The following is a 15,084-nucleotide window of genomic DNA, read 5'->3' as shown; positions in this document are numbered from 1 at the left end:
TCAAAAAGCAAGTATATTGACTGGCGCACTCCGTTTCTTTTTATGCAGATGATCTAGGGGAGGAAGAGAATCCAGCTTTGTTCAAAGATTCCACATGTGCAATGAGAGAGATATTTTGACTTACAGATTGAACACATTTCATTTAAAATTACTGATACACCATCCATATGAAGCTCTTGGAAGCCATTTTAACAGTTGCTTTGCAGAACAGAGCTGCATTTTAAGGCAGCACATCTCATTCTGATTTAGACTGGCTACTTGACACTACAAAAAGAAACACTAAAATATGCGTAAAATATTAAGATCTCTTAAGCAAAGATTTATAGAGGCTTTACATTGCCAAGGACATGGAAAGGGACACTGTTTACATTGCTCAGCTCTGCCCCAAAACTTCATAAAAAAATAAAAAATAAAAGAAAATCTGTTTCTGGTCTGGAAATATATCAGCTTATTTGGGACCTGACAGTTTTAGAGAGAAGGAAAGTAAGAGACCCAGATTTGGCTATCAGCAGACATTTTTGACAAGATGATATGAAAAACAAAAAATGAAAACACTTGAGCCCACGACTTTATGCAGCTTCAAATAAGGCAGTAGAATACTGTAAGAGACAAGAAACTAGACAAGAAAATCCTGTTCTGAACAAAAAAAGAGCTGTTACCACAAACAACATAAATTTGTATTTCCACATACAACTGGAAAGGTCTTCTAAGCAAGACTGGGCAATTGTGGAAAGAAAAGGTTTCATTCTACAGCATCCTTCCAAAAGATTTCAGCAATTCACAATAATCACAGTGAAATAAACATGTAACTATTTTATATTGTGCAACTGATGCAAGAGTTAATCACTGAAAAATAAATATTTATCTTCCTTTCAGACACCAGCTGTAAAAGGTGACTGGGTATTAGGAAACACCAACTCAAAATGCTGACAAAAACAGTGCTAAGTTCCTTTGCAGCATGTTCCTCAGGTATCAGTTCCACAAACTGCAGAAATGGTTATGAACACTGTATCATAGTATCACAGTCTCATACGGGTTGGAAGGGACCTTAGAGATCATCGAGTCCATCCCTCGGGATTCGAGCCTCCTGTGTAGCAGAGCGGCACTTCTACCACTTGCGCCACAGGGTGGATTTCTCGGGGTAGCTTGCACCTACACCAATCTTCAAACAAACTTTTTAACTAGCCGTTTTCAAAGACCATTTTAAAAGTTACTTTCAACTCAAAGTTGTTTTAAAACTACTGAAATGTAGATAAATTGTGTTATGCAGTTATCCCAATCCTATCATACTCTGACATCCGTCTTAAATTACTAACACAAAAAGCTATAGTTTGCATATGAAGTATGGGTGTTTGGGGAACTATTATTCTATGGCCTGTATAGTTAGAACCATAAAATATCCAACATAATCCTTCAGACTTTTTTTTTTCTTCTTTTTTTTTTTCTTTTTTTTTTTCTTTCTGTAGTTAAAAAGAGCAGTATTTCTCTGAAAGTGAGTTTTTACATCCTAGCATGTGTTTAAGCTACCTGACACATCAAACAAGGCAAAAGAATTCTTAATACAGCTCAGGCACTGCATCACTCATCACTGCAATAAATGGTGATTGCTTTCTTTAACTGCATCTAGATTCAATATACTAGAAATACATAAATGATAAGCAAAGAATAGAACTGCAGTTCAGAAGTGCAGCAAAGAGATGGTTAACAAAGTTCATCTATGCTGCACAGAGTGATCTGAGGGAGTACGTCTGGGATCTGAGCAGGGATTACTTTGTCTGCTGGGAGCAGGGTTGGGCTATGCTTCCTGCCCAGTGATTACCCAGCAAACAGCATCCTCACATCACATGGCCTAACATAGTAGTAAATTACAGTTGCTGAGCAACAGTAATCCTGGTGCAGATGGCTCATTGCAGTTGACATCTTTAGCTATGCAGATTAATTTATTATTTACTTGTGTTAAAAACTGGACAGGACAGTTATCTGGTCTAGCAAGGAAACACTGCAATATAATGTGGAACACTGTCAAGCTGAAAAAACATGGATAAAATATTTGTAGCAGTGTGCTTCTTCCCACGTTCCAATCCTTTCCTAAAATAACAACAAAAAACAACCATGGCATCAACACCATTAACACTCCTAATCATAAATACAAAACAGCAATGTAAGCAGTATTGTCAAAGAGAAATAATGTGGGAGAATGCTCAAGAGTATTCCACACACAGTATTCTCTACTAGAGACAGAAACAAAAGAATGATACCAACTTCATTTCATCCCCATAATTGGGAATACTTTGCAGCATTAGTATTAACCCAGGACTCTTTGAAGCAACACAAGTATTTCACTCAAATGTTCTCCAAATATTTATAATCTTTAAAAGACCACTAACTAAACAAGGCTTGTCTGAATCTACCCTCTGATCAGTGTGAATCCAGACCAAACTCCATCCTTTTCTACAGAATAGCTTTACTTTGCAATAGCTAGGAGTAAATACCTAAATTAATAATTTGAGATTGTTTTTTATTTTAAAAAGGGCACTGAGTTTAACTCATTCTTTATACCTCTTAACTGTAACAGCTGATGGTTAGACTCAAGTTCTTTCCTCTTTTCCATTTTGTTTTATTTATACAAAAACAAACAAACACAACCTTATACTTTGTGGCACGCTACTATTCACAGTGACAGCAGTTCCCTTTCTGTTTATATCTCATTTCCAGACCATGTTGCATTCTGGTTCATACACCCTACAGTAGCACAGCAGTGCCTAGACTGAACTGCATGGAATATGTGAATTAAATCAATAACTTCCTTCAAAATCATGTTATCCACAAAGATTCAACACAGTCATTTATATTATCTCTATTACAAGCATAAGCAAAATTCATTTGAATTCACCACAGGAATAACAGACATCTTCCTTAAGTAGTGCTTTAAATTATTACATATTCATTTTCCTGTAAAAGTTAATAATGAGTGAGGAAAATGAATGCCTTTCTGCTTAAATTCTCTTTAGTTCCTGAGCATACTTAATATCAAAGCATTGGCTACTATTTAGGATACTTGGAAATGTAGAACATTAATAAAAACAGATACTAAAAATAACTGTGAACATCTGAACCAAATGGATGCAGTCACCAATGGATGCAAATAGATTGCACATAAAAAATTGTCTTCAGAAAGAAAAAAGGAAAAAATAACGGTGTAGTACCTGGAGCAACCAATAGGGAAATTTCCTACCACCACTTCTTCACTCAAGAAACAAACAAAATGTTTTTATATTTCAGGTTGAAACGGGGGAAGAAGGAATGGGGAGACAGAGAGGGTGCAAGTCCAGAAAACATTCTATGTGGTCTGAAATCAGGCGGTGCAGACAAGGCAGTGAGGGACATGCTTGTATGTACAGAGATTGCATTTAGAGATGACACTGTTCATCCTGTGGGTAAGGATGAAGGGACAAACAAATAAGTTTAAAATCACTGTGGGAGTTTACTAGAAGCCATCAGCTAGGGTGATAACACCAATGGAGCACGCACCCTAGGGCAGTGGGCATGTACCCACGCTGACAGAGTTCAAGAAGCATTTGGACAACACTCTCAGTCATATGGTTTAGAAATTTGGGTGGTTCTGGGTGGAGCCAGGAGTTGGACTCAAAGATCCTTATTAGTCCATTGTGAGGTATTCTATGGCTCTTACTAGTTCACAGATTTTACCTCAGTCATGAAACATATGCACTGGTCACTTAGGTTTATCTACAACAGTTTGTGCTTTTTTGTCTAGCTTCGTCAGAAAACAGATAAATATTTATCAGAACAGATAGTCTCTCAGATACCCCTACTCATTTCAGAAAGCCCGCTCTTAATTCAGATCATCTACACTACTGAATCCTTTTCAAGTTAGTGCTGGCTTTTGAAGCTAATGGCAGATTGGAATGTTTTTAGGAAAACATTCCAGGATTTTATTTTATTTTTTTAATAAAAAAATATCATCATCATGTAATAAAATTAACACAGCTGCCACAAGTTTCTGATGTATGTAAAAGAAAAAAGGCACAGAGTACCAATCAATAAACCTGCTTATATAATTTTTCCCCAGTACTTTATGCAACTGTTGCTAGGCACTCATGTGCCATGGTGATGAGTGAAGTACAAATACCTAGACAGATTAGTAAGACACATGTTACTGAACATATTATGCATGGTATATTTTCTCTCTGAACCGCTGTGCAAAACCAAGATACAGCCTATTCCCCTTCCCTAGGGGGACAGCAATGTCAGATGGTTCAGAAAAAACAGTTCAAAGAATCTGACCTTGTGGCAGGAAAGTATCTCTCTCTGCTCAGAGTTATGTCTAGCGAGTAAAAAGAGACCAAGTGCATGTACTACTGCATCTTATATAGACAATGAAAAACATGAATTAAAAAAAAAACAACACCAACCCAGCACTACCCACAATGCTTTGTCAATGCACGCAAATATTCCCCCGCTACATTCCTTCCAGAATCAGCTAGAAATACTGAATATAGAAACTTCAAAAGATTTACTACAGAGAATGAATCCACTCTGCTAGCTGTGAAGACAAAATTATCCTGTAAGAAACTTATAAGATGTCAAGGAATTTAAGGAAGTAGTTCACGCAGCTTTATAGAGAAAAACATCAGAACAGATGTAATATCAATCCTTCTCTCTATAAATGCCTTTTACTTTCCCCACCTCTGCTCCAGAAGCATTGTTTTAAGACAGATAAACAAAAACGATAAAAATAGAGGCTAGAAATAGCAGAGAAAGGGCAAGAACACAGGATTACAGAATCATGAAACTTGGCAAAAAGGATACCAGGGTAAGTCAAAATGTAATGAGGTGAAGATAAAGTCAGTAACTGTGTGGGTAAGGGAGAATTTTGTTCAATAACCTTTCAGAAGGATTCAGAGTAACCAAAAGAAAAGTCATCATAGTCAAGAGAATTGACAGCTAAGAAAAAAAATCATGGATTTTGTGCTAGACAGGAAGAAACGTGTGAATTATTATGAAGGACTAACTACAAACTTTTTTTAATAACTCTAAATATTCAAAGGAGAAACATTTGTGAATATCTCAAGTAGGAACCTTTGCAGATGAAGAGATTCAAATTTTCTTATCTGCCAGAACAGGTCCTATTACTTCACTCCAACTGTTCAATAATGCAGTCAGATGTGATTTTCATTGCACTTCACTGCAGATAGAAGCAGGACACCCACAAGGAAGTTTCACCAAGACAGCTGGTGGTGCAAAGCTGAGCAAATGAGAAAAGTCTGAGTGGGAGTTTGGAGATTAGAACTAATAGCTGAATATATTAGATGTCCAATACCTCCATTTACTGAAATGCTTTCCTCATGAAATAAATGCATACCCTGTGTTTATTTCAATGTGTAATATGAAATGCAAATTTGCTTTTACATATGTATGTAATCAGTTAGTCTTAAATGCAGCTGTATTTATTGTTTTAAAGCCCTGAATTTCACACACAGAGTATCCACTTCAAAAACTAGTAGCTTCACAGATTTTACTCTGAGATCTTCTTATGTAAACACTCTCTCTTAAAATCCACTTCAATTAAACGTGCCAAATTTGTCAATCATTCCCACAGAACATCTGAAGTTCCTAAAGGAAACTGAGCTCAGAACTATGAAAGACCCCAGGAAATGACTAAGGAAATAAAGATCAGCATCCACAAATAAATCTAAGAAATTTTGGTCTAAAAACAATTGCTTTCTTACAGAAGTGATAACATTACTTGTTCATAACATGATCAATAAATCTTTTTTTCCCCCACTCTCTTCAGAATTACATGCTGGTCAGTAGAGTCTCAGGTTTTAAATAATATGCTTTTTTTTTTTCCTGCCCTATATCATATCCATTAGATATAGGATATTAGGCCAAATATAATCTCCAGGCTTGTTTGCAGTTGCTCTGACATTTCTGCACTGGGCTGTTCAAGTCATCTCTTTCCCAGTCTGGTAGATATGCAATCTCAATTCTGAATTTCACTAAATTCTAACAAGAGAATAAACTGCTAAACAATTCAGTGTGCTACCTGAATCTTTTAGGTTTGACAATTTTAACAACAATTTTAACTTTTCTTCCTATTACCATCTGTTTTAGTATTAGTTTAGCTGAACAGAAGGCAAAACCCAAACTCCCCAAGCACCCCTGTCTGGCTGCTTTATCATTAGTTAATTTTTACCATCAGGTCAATTTCTATAAACTGATAAAACTGTTGTTAAGGAAAAACAAAGCAAACAGAAAAAAATCTGTATCACGAAATAAAAATGAGAGTATTAGGATGTATAGGCAGATGTTTGAGAAATAAGAAGATATCAAACCTTCATCTGAAGCCTTATTCCTGTGCACATTAAATCCTTATTTTTGTATAGAGAGATAAATCAAACTAGCACAAATATATTGGGCCAAGGTGAGTTCATTTAAAGTACTATTATTAGTTTCTACACCATTTCTATGTTATTTAACTTCAGCTAGAATGGTAATCAAAGTTAGAAATAATCCACAGAGATCCCTTAGCATTGCACAAGAATGAAATAATCTGAGTATCACAGAGTCAAAACTCATGACTCAGGCTTTCATCTAATGAACACCAATGCAGTTACAAACCAAATCCACCCCAAGTCCTTTTCTGAAACCCGCAGAGGATCTATGAACACAGCCATTTTCATATTCAGTGATTTAGTTATTTATGTATTTTATGTAGCTTTTTAGTACTTACGTATGTATAAATGTGTTAGCACATGATTATTGTCTGATTTTAAACAAAGAGAAGGATTACTTAAATTCAAGCAAAATTTTAAAGAATTCACTGCGGTGTTCCCCCCATTTTATTTTTTTTTTTAATATGAAGAAAAAAGACCATATTTCTAAAGACTGTACAAACAGTGAACCGTTACCTTCCTTTACATTATACCATTACATTCTTTTTCATCTTTTTACGGTAAGGGTGACAGAACACTGGAACAGGTTGCCCAGAGAGGTTGTGGAGTCTCCTTCTATGGAGATATTCAGGACCCATCTGGATGCACACCTATGTGACCTATTGTAGGGTACCTGATTTAATGAAGGGGTAGGATAGATGATCTCTTGAGATTCCTTACAACCCCTTTGTTCTGTGATTCCCTTTTACTTGTAGGCATTTTCCTAAATAGTATGACTATTTCTCTGAACTCATTAAGGCCTTAAATGGTCATTATAATACACTGTAACAAATCTGATTTTTAGCATAATGAAGGTAAACTTAATTTTGTGCTCTGGTAACGAACATCAGTTTAAAAGTTACTCACCTCTGTTATATGTGGGTTAGGATTAAACCCACACAGACTGCAGACTACAGTATGACACTGTGTGCATGTATTGTAATTGGCCTTTTCTGGTGTGTGCAGCAGCAGCTCAGTGGTAGTGCAAAGAGGACAAAAGGTTTTCTTTGGGGTGGATTCCACAGGTTGGGCTGTGCTGGCTTGCTTTTGCTGCAAAGGCTTTTCAGGTCCTTGTTGCTGGCCTGGTGGCTTTGTAAGTCCCGGTTTTTCTGCTAAGGACTTTGTGGCACCTGAAGTCTGAGAAGATGGTTTTGTAGGCCCTGCCTGTGGTGGTCCTTGTTTTACAGGCCCTTGTTGCTGCAGTGGTGGTTTTCCTGCTCCAGGTTGTGGTGGTTGTTTTGCAGGTCCTGTCTGCTGTGCAGTTGGCTTTTCAGATCCAGGTTGCTGTTTAGGAGGCCCTGCTTGCTGAGCAGATGGCTTTACAGGACCTCCTTGCTTTGCCAGCTGTTGAGATGGTTGTTTTACAGGTCCTGACTGTTGTGATGATGGTTTTGTGGGAGGTGGTGCCTGGGATGATGTTTTAGCACTATCTGGTTGATGTGGCAATGGCTTTACTGGGCCCGCTGAAGCTTTTGCAGAAGTTTGTTGCTGACCAGGCTTTGTTGGCTCTGGCTGCTGGAGCTGAGATTTTTGTGGTCCTCGTGGCTGGGGTGCTTGTTTTGCTTGTTCAACCTTAGAGTCTCCTAGGTGACTAGGGCCTGGCTTCTGAACTTGCTTTGGTTCCCCAGGTTGCTGCTGCTGAGGCACTGGTTTGGAAGACTCAATTTGCTGAGGGGTAGGTTTGGCAGGTCCTTGTTGTTGAACTAGCTTTGGAGACTGTTGTTGAGATGGATGTTTCGCAAGACCCTTCTGCTCCTCAGGTTTCCCCTGCTCTTTCTGGGTAACCTTTTGTTTCCTACCAGCTTCTTCATGGGCTGCATCTGAATCTGATATCAAATCAAAAGGATTGAATTTATTCACAACTGAAGTGACTGCACTCAATGGATTGGCTTCTGAGAGAAAACTGGGCATCATACTTGGCTTCTGATCTTCTTTAAAATCAGTCCTGGACTTTGATTCCCTTAGACTTATTGAAGAGGGACTCCGTCCAGGTGCCCGTTGTTCTGTCTTCAATGCATCTACTGTTCTGCTTTTACTTAAACCTGGTCCTGGATCTGGAGGCTTACCTGGTTGTCTTGGACGCTGGGTTGTATCAAGATCAGAATGTCTGCAGAAAGGAAATGCAATAAATTAAAACAATGCCAGCTATTAGGGGAAATAATAATAATAATAAAAGTTAAAATAATCTGTATCTGTGCCCCTAGAAATGCCTGGGTAACAACGTGAAGATTCTCAGGTGCTCAAGCTTCTGCAATTCCAAGGCTTATAACAGAGTGCATATAAGTATTTAAATTAAAATTATCCTTCTATAACGGCTCATGCAAATATTAATTCACAGACTGAGTTAGAAAATAATCTCATACTGCAACTGTGTTTAACCAGATAATTTTCTCTCCAGTACAATGAAGAATTCAGAGCTACAACTTCTATTTTACCTAAATCTGAACTACTAACTTTCCACTCTAGCCCTTGGGATACAAACATGGGGAGACAAAGACAAACAAAGGAAACAGATGGTGGAGAATTCGACCAAAGCAGAGACATACACACACACACACACACAAAAAAAAAAAATAAAAATCCACACATTAGTAACTGCTTATGTACTTACATTCTGGCTATTTGTACAAAGTTTTGAAATATTTACACTTTACTATACAGCAAGGATTAAAACTCCTAAAAACCCAGGTGCATTCAGAAGTATATGGGTTCTTTTTTTCTAGTTTTGGTGGGGAAATATTTTCACTACCACCTACTCATTACTCAGAATGTTCCAACCAGATGAAACAGATGACAGTTCACAGAGAACATATCAAAGCTTTCTTTTTTTCAAATAGAGCTATCAAAGAGCGTCCTCACAGTATCACTCCAAAAACTCACATTGCCCATCAATAATAAAATTACGTACAGATTTTTCCTCATTTTCTAACAGTTACACTTTGCTTTGTTTTCATAAAGGATAAAAGAAAGCTAAGAAAATAGGAACCAAAGTCAAGATCATGTTGTTACAAGCAGCATGTTGTTCTATTTGTTGCTCTACTCAGTTACAGCTTGAGGACATCATACTTCATGAAGTGCTGTTGTCAATGGACGTAGTAAAATATTCTATTCACTGCTATCACTGTGCTTTTGCTGGAAGAAGATACAGGGTTCTTTTCAGTACCACAGCGGTGCTGCAACTATAAAATTTTCAGTTTTCACTTTGAGATATCCACTTAACTGTTAACTTGTTTTTCAAGACATTACATTTATTTTGGGGCATGCATAGCAAAACAATCACTTTTTATTCCACAATTTTATTCCGTTCTATGAGCAAACTATGCAGTACTTTTTTATTATTGTCATTTTTTAAAATTTTTTTTATTTTTTTTTAGTTAAGAGTTTTAGCAGAAGACTACAGAATGATATATACTGGATACACTGAAGACTGTATTTTACACTGCTAATATTGAAATTGAGTTATTTTTACTGCTGATTAATATTTGAGTGTTCACTGTATACCTCGTAATGGCAAAATAGATGAACAAAGCTAAGGGGAGCCATTTTTGCAATTGTTAATTCTCTCATGCGATTTTATCATAATCTTTTATCTGATTTTTTTTTTTAATTTATTTATTTATTTAAATAAAGACTAGCACATGGAATTGTATTTCCAGCTTTCCGTACCTCCATTTACTCCTTTCCACTCCTTGAAAAATTCTTGTCCTTAAATCTGAGAAGCTTACAATCTCAGTGTGCAACTCAAGAAATGGAGCAGGTGTGTTTCCACTGACATTAGCAAACATTTGTTAGCTCATTATTTATGATGAGGATAATGCACAGAAGTCCAGTGATAATTTAATTCCACTAGACATTTGGCATTTTTACTATGTTGAGAAATCAAACAACTGTAAAGTTTAATTAGAAGGAAGACAGGCAGGTCTTTTTTTTTTTTTTTTTTTCCTTGCAATTTAGATAAGCACTCTAGACTTATCTGAAGAAGTACTACTTGCTATGTGAAATCATTTCAACTGTTATACCAGTGGTGCTCCTCTGGTACACTTCCAGAATTCACATTTGGAACTGTTGAAAAGCTTCAGTCAGCAATGTGAAACTGACAGGGAAAAAAAAAAAATAGGAAAAGGATCAACAGTACTTGATCAACAGTTTTAATAAATTCAGGTCAGGAAACATGGAACCACAGCCAAACCTTACAGTGTGAAAGTGGAAGAAGTTAATAACTGTTTATGAAAATTGGACTAGGACATTAACAAGAATAAATAACTGCCAGTTCCAACTGGCATGGAGTTCTTATTTAGCTTTCATTTTTATCAAAATAATGTGATCCATAAACTTTCACCTGTTCAGATGTCAGAACTTAAAATGAGATTACAAACCATGAATCCACTAAATAAATAAAAAAATCTGATGTTGGTGTATTGTCAGGAACAGATTTCTCTTGCTTTTCTACATAGCAATATTTCTAAGCAATGGAAACAGAGTGTGCTTAACTAATGGAAGAAAAAGCCTTGAAAAGACAAGCCTCCTGAGAAACAACACCTCTGTCAAGAGCCAGGTTTTAATCTCTTAATTTTAGGTAGTTAGTAATTGAAGCCTTATTTTCTAATACTGTTTTACAACCAATAACATACATACACTGACAATTATAATTGGGATAGGAAGTAGACATTTCAGAAGTCCTTTTTTTTTTTTAAAATTATTATTATTTTTAAACCTCCCAATCCATAAAAACAAGAAAGTTTAGTCCAAATCCAACAAACAAAATCATTTCATTCTCCCTCACTGACTTCCTTCCTTCATTATCATTGCTGTTTCTCCTCACTTGGCCTTGATTCACAAAGCTCATCTGTATTATGAGTTCTATAGCCAAAACAAACCTTATCTTACAGATAAGCAGAAGTTTAAGCAAAGGCTATTGGTCCAGTTCTTTATGCCATAACCATATAAGCTATTTTAAAAGACATGTCCTAGTAGCACTCACTAGTATAAATAATTCTAAAGAAAAGTAAAATTACTACACAACTGCAAGACAGTGAGACTCCTCTATATCTACAGACCAACTTAAGCATAGCCATGGGAACTTATTTTTTATCAACTATAAGAAGTGATATCATTAACAAAAATACAAATTTTTGTTGGAAGTTACATCACAACTGTTTTTTAGATGTCTGATATTCAATAAAGGCTTCTCAGAATTTTCTCTCAAAATGCATCTGACTCACTGTTACTGTACGGTGTGAGCAACTTAATGAATTAAAACAAACAACACAACAGTGATCTACCCAAAATAAAGACAGTTGCATTAGATAGTTCATATATTCAGACTGATCACTTGTTCCTTTCAGATGATGTGGAACAATTCCTCAGTAAGTGGACACTGACACAGTTACAAGACCGTTCAATGAAGGTAGAACAAACAGAACTAGAATACAAATTAATTAAAAAAATAAAAAAATCAACCTAAACTTAACTTCCTAAACTAGAGGGTTTTTTGGAAGATAGGCAATAGAATGGAATGGCTTCTATAGATAATAAGCATTACAAAATGTGCCTGAAATCAACAGAATAAAATGAAAACAAAAAAGAAAAAAAGAAAAAACTATTAGTATCTGAGGTAAACTGGATAACATCTAGTATTAAAAGTTTAAAAAATCCAGTTAACAAGATGGTATGGAAGAAATGAAAAAAAGAATAAAAATAAATAAATAAAACATAAGAGGCAACCTATTAGGGACACTGGCAAAGTACATGGTTATATAAATTAAATATCTAATATATCAGCATTCCTCTTTTGATCACCACTTCAATCACTTAATGTTTGGATTGGCATAGCCGCACTAGAGGGAAAGAAAAAAAAAAAAAAAAGAAAGAAAAAAAATACTTGGCAACGGCACTCATAGGCCATTGTCAAAGTATTTTCCATGCAGACTTAAAAAAATAAATAAATAAATAAATAAATTTAAAAAAAATAAAAAAGTTTGTAGCCAAGGAATCTGAGTCTCAGCAGTATAATAGTTTAATTCTACACTTGAGTTAAAAGTCTGGGCTTCGAGGGGTGACAAGTACGCAAGACAAACAAGTAAAGCCATAAGAGTGGAGACACTATAACATGTATAAAGATACTATGATAGGGGATCACTACAAATCCCCAAGGGAAGCTAGATGAGAGGTTACTGCATTGCCTAAGGACTTAAAATGGCAATTTTGCCAAAACAAAAAACAAAAACAGAAAGGCTTTATTTCACAAACATAGACTATCTTTACTTTAAATAAAAAGAATTGTACATTATTGTATGCTTTAAGAAGGGACTGAAAGTATGGTACGCTAATATGAGGAGAAGAGTTTCCAATATGATTGAGTGTGTTTATAGGAAAGTTGAAATTTACAAACACAGAAATATTCACATCTCAGCCTATTCTATAGTCCCCCGGGGATATTTATTTTAAAAGATTACTATTAATTAAACAAACAAACAAACAGAAACCACAAAACTTTGTCTTTATACATAAGCTGCATACAGAAGAAAAATTTAAGCTCTGTCTCAACAGATCTGCAAGATTTATTTTTTCACCCACTAACATATACAGAAGCTGGGCAAATCCCTGAAATACACTCCCAAATAAATTATAAATATTAATCTTAGGTATAATCCCAATTACTTCAGTAATTTACCCAATAATGAATATGATCCCACTAAACTGACTTACCTAAAATTCATTTATATAAACCTGATATTATACAGACTCCACAAGAACCGTTTTGCACAGTAAAAAGGAGGTTCGCTCCATAACCCCCTCCTCGACAACCAGCCCAACCAGCCCCAAACCGAGGAAGAAACGCCGGGCCCTGAGCACGGGAAAACAACGAGTTCAGGACCACGGACAGCGGCACGGACCGAGCTGCGGGAACTGGGCGGGGAAGGCCGGCACCGGGCGCCGATACCCGACCGAGCTTGTTGCACCTCGGGCAGCTCATTTACCCAGGGATAAGGACGGAGAGGGGAAGAGAAAGACCTAGTCTTTACAGGTGCTTAATGAGGGAAAGCCACCAGCACCCGGATCACCGAATCCTGCAGCAATCAATTTAAACCTGTTCTCCTGCCTTCCTTTTCCCCTCAAGAAAAGCAGAGGGGAAAAAGGGGGGGAAGGAATGACTGGTACAGACCTCCTCAATCCATGACTATTTAATGAAGCCAAATGAGAGATGCAGAGGTTAAGAACTGGAGAAGTGATGGATGGCAAATGCATTATGCCCAAAAGCTTTGACAGATTCAAAAAGAACCCCCTTTCCCATAGAGAGATGCTTACAAAGCCCATTAGGAGAGCTCCCCTGGCTGCTCCCTGAGCAGTGGGGCATCCCGACCCCTTGAGGCACGCATACACACAGAAAGCCCAAACGCTGCCCACAGATCTCCCCCCTACCCAGTCATAGACTGGTGCGACGGGAGGGGAGAGAGCGCAGCTCACCGGAACGGATACCCGCAGATATTATTAGAAACCATCAGAGTGGGAAAAGCGGCGGAGTGTGGACTCCATCCACTCGTGCAGACGCCCCCTTCCCTCTCTCGCTGCCTCCCTCCCTCCGCTAGCACAACGCGGAGCCGATGCTGCGGGCCCGGATCGCACCGCGCCCCACCGCGAGGAGTCGGAGAAAGGGGGAAGGGAAGAGCAGGAGAAGAGCGAATTTCCGTGCGTGCCTTTGCATGGGAGGCGGCTCCGCGCCGGCGAGGTTCCCTCTGGGCAGCTCCTGCGCCCTTGACATGACAGCGGCGATCTGTCTCCTCTCTTCCTCGCTCAGCTGGCTCAGGTCCGCCTCCACGCCGGCCGGGACCAGGCTCTGCGAAGGAGCCGCGGGGCCGCCGCCATCCCCGGCCGCCGCCGCCCCTTCGAGCCCTTCGCCTCCTTCCAAGCTCGCCTCGTTGCCCATGGCCGCCGCGACTCCCCGCTCTCCCCTCTGGAGCAAAGCGAGCGGAGGGCCACGCTCTTCAGCTGGTGCTCAAAGCTCCGCGGCCGCCACCACGGCCCCGCGCGGCGACAGCGGTACCAGCAGCAGCAGCAGCGGTAGGAGCAGAAGCACCAGCAAGAAGGAGGAGAAGGAGGAAGAGGCGCGGCGGGGCCGGGCTCGCTGCCTACTGCCAGGGAGGAGCGGCGCCACCACCCGCGCACCGCGCCGCACTCCACCGCCCCACGCAGCGCATGCTCCGGGCAGCTCCCCCCGCACGCACTCCACGCCCCGCCCTGTCCCGCACCGCGGCCTTTAAAGCCGCCGCCGCCCTTAACAGCAACCTGTTCGAAGTGCGGCCATGGGAAGATGCTGACTCCGCAGGTGCTGCCTCTGCCCCTTCTCTGCAAATAAGGATGTGTTACCAAGCTCAGCGGAGTTAAACCCGACCAAAGCAGAAGGGAAGGTGAGGCTACAGCTGGAGGACATTCATGCAAGCCTCCTTCCAGAGTAGGGCCAGCCAAAGTAGGCTGCTGAAGTTGTTGCTTTCAGCCCTGTTTGGGTTCTCAATGGAGTCTCTCTCAATGGAGACACCCAAACAGCTTTCACAGCTTCTCTAGGCCCAGACTTGAGAACCCTCATGATGACTGGCTCTGAGGTGCTGGCACCTTTTCAGGGCTGTTGAGC

General features: G+C 38.9%; 1 protein-coding gene across 8 annotated transcripts in view; it reads right to left on the bottom strand.

The window, feature by feature from the left end:
• Positions 1-14,648, bottom strand: part of PCLO (piccolo presynaptic cytomatrix protein) — a 304,964-nt gene extending 290,316 nt beyond the window's left edge. For 3 of the 8 annotated variants that reach the window (XM_015880153.2, XM_032442183.1, XM_015880225.2), the window contains exons 1-2: positions 14,153-14,645; positions 7,323-8,562 (exon numbers count right to left, since the gene is read on the bottom strand). In XM_015880153.2, the coding sequence (XP_015735639.1) occupies positions 7,323-8,562; positions 14,153-14,382 (1,470 nt within the window). In that variant the 5' untranslated portion in view covers positions 14,383-14,645. Of the gene's footprint in view, positions 1-7,322; positions 8,563-14,152 lie in introns of all 8 variants that reach the window. The other 5 variants (XM_015879896.2, XM_015879978.2, XM_015879726.2 and 2 more) reach the window with 3 other exon arrangements.
• Between the last annotated feature and the right edge of the window lie 436 nt (positions 14,649-15,084).

Source organism: Coturnix japonica, chromosome 1 (assembly GCF_001577835.2).
Source record: "Coturnix japonica isolate 7356 chromosome 1, Coturnix japonica 2.1, whole genome shotgun sequence".
Classification (NCBI taxonomy): Eukaryota; Metazoa; Chordata; class Aves; order Galliformes; family Phasianidae; genus Coturnix; species Coturnix japonica.
This window is presented reverse-complemented; position numbering and strand designations above follow the sequence as displayed.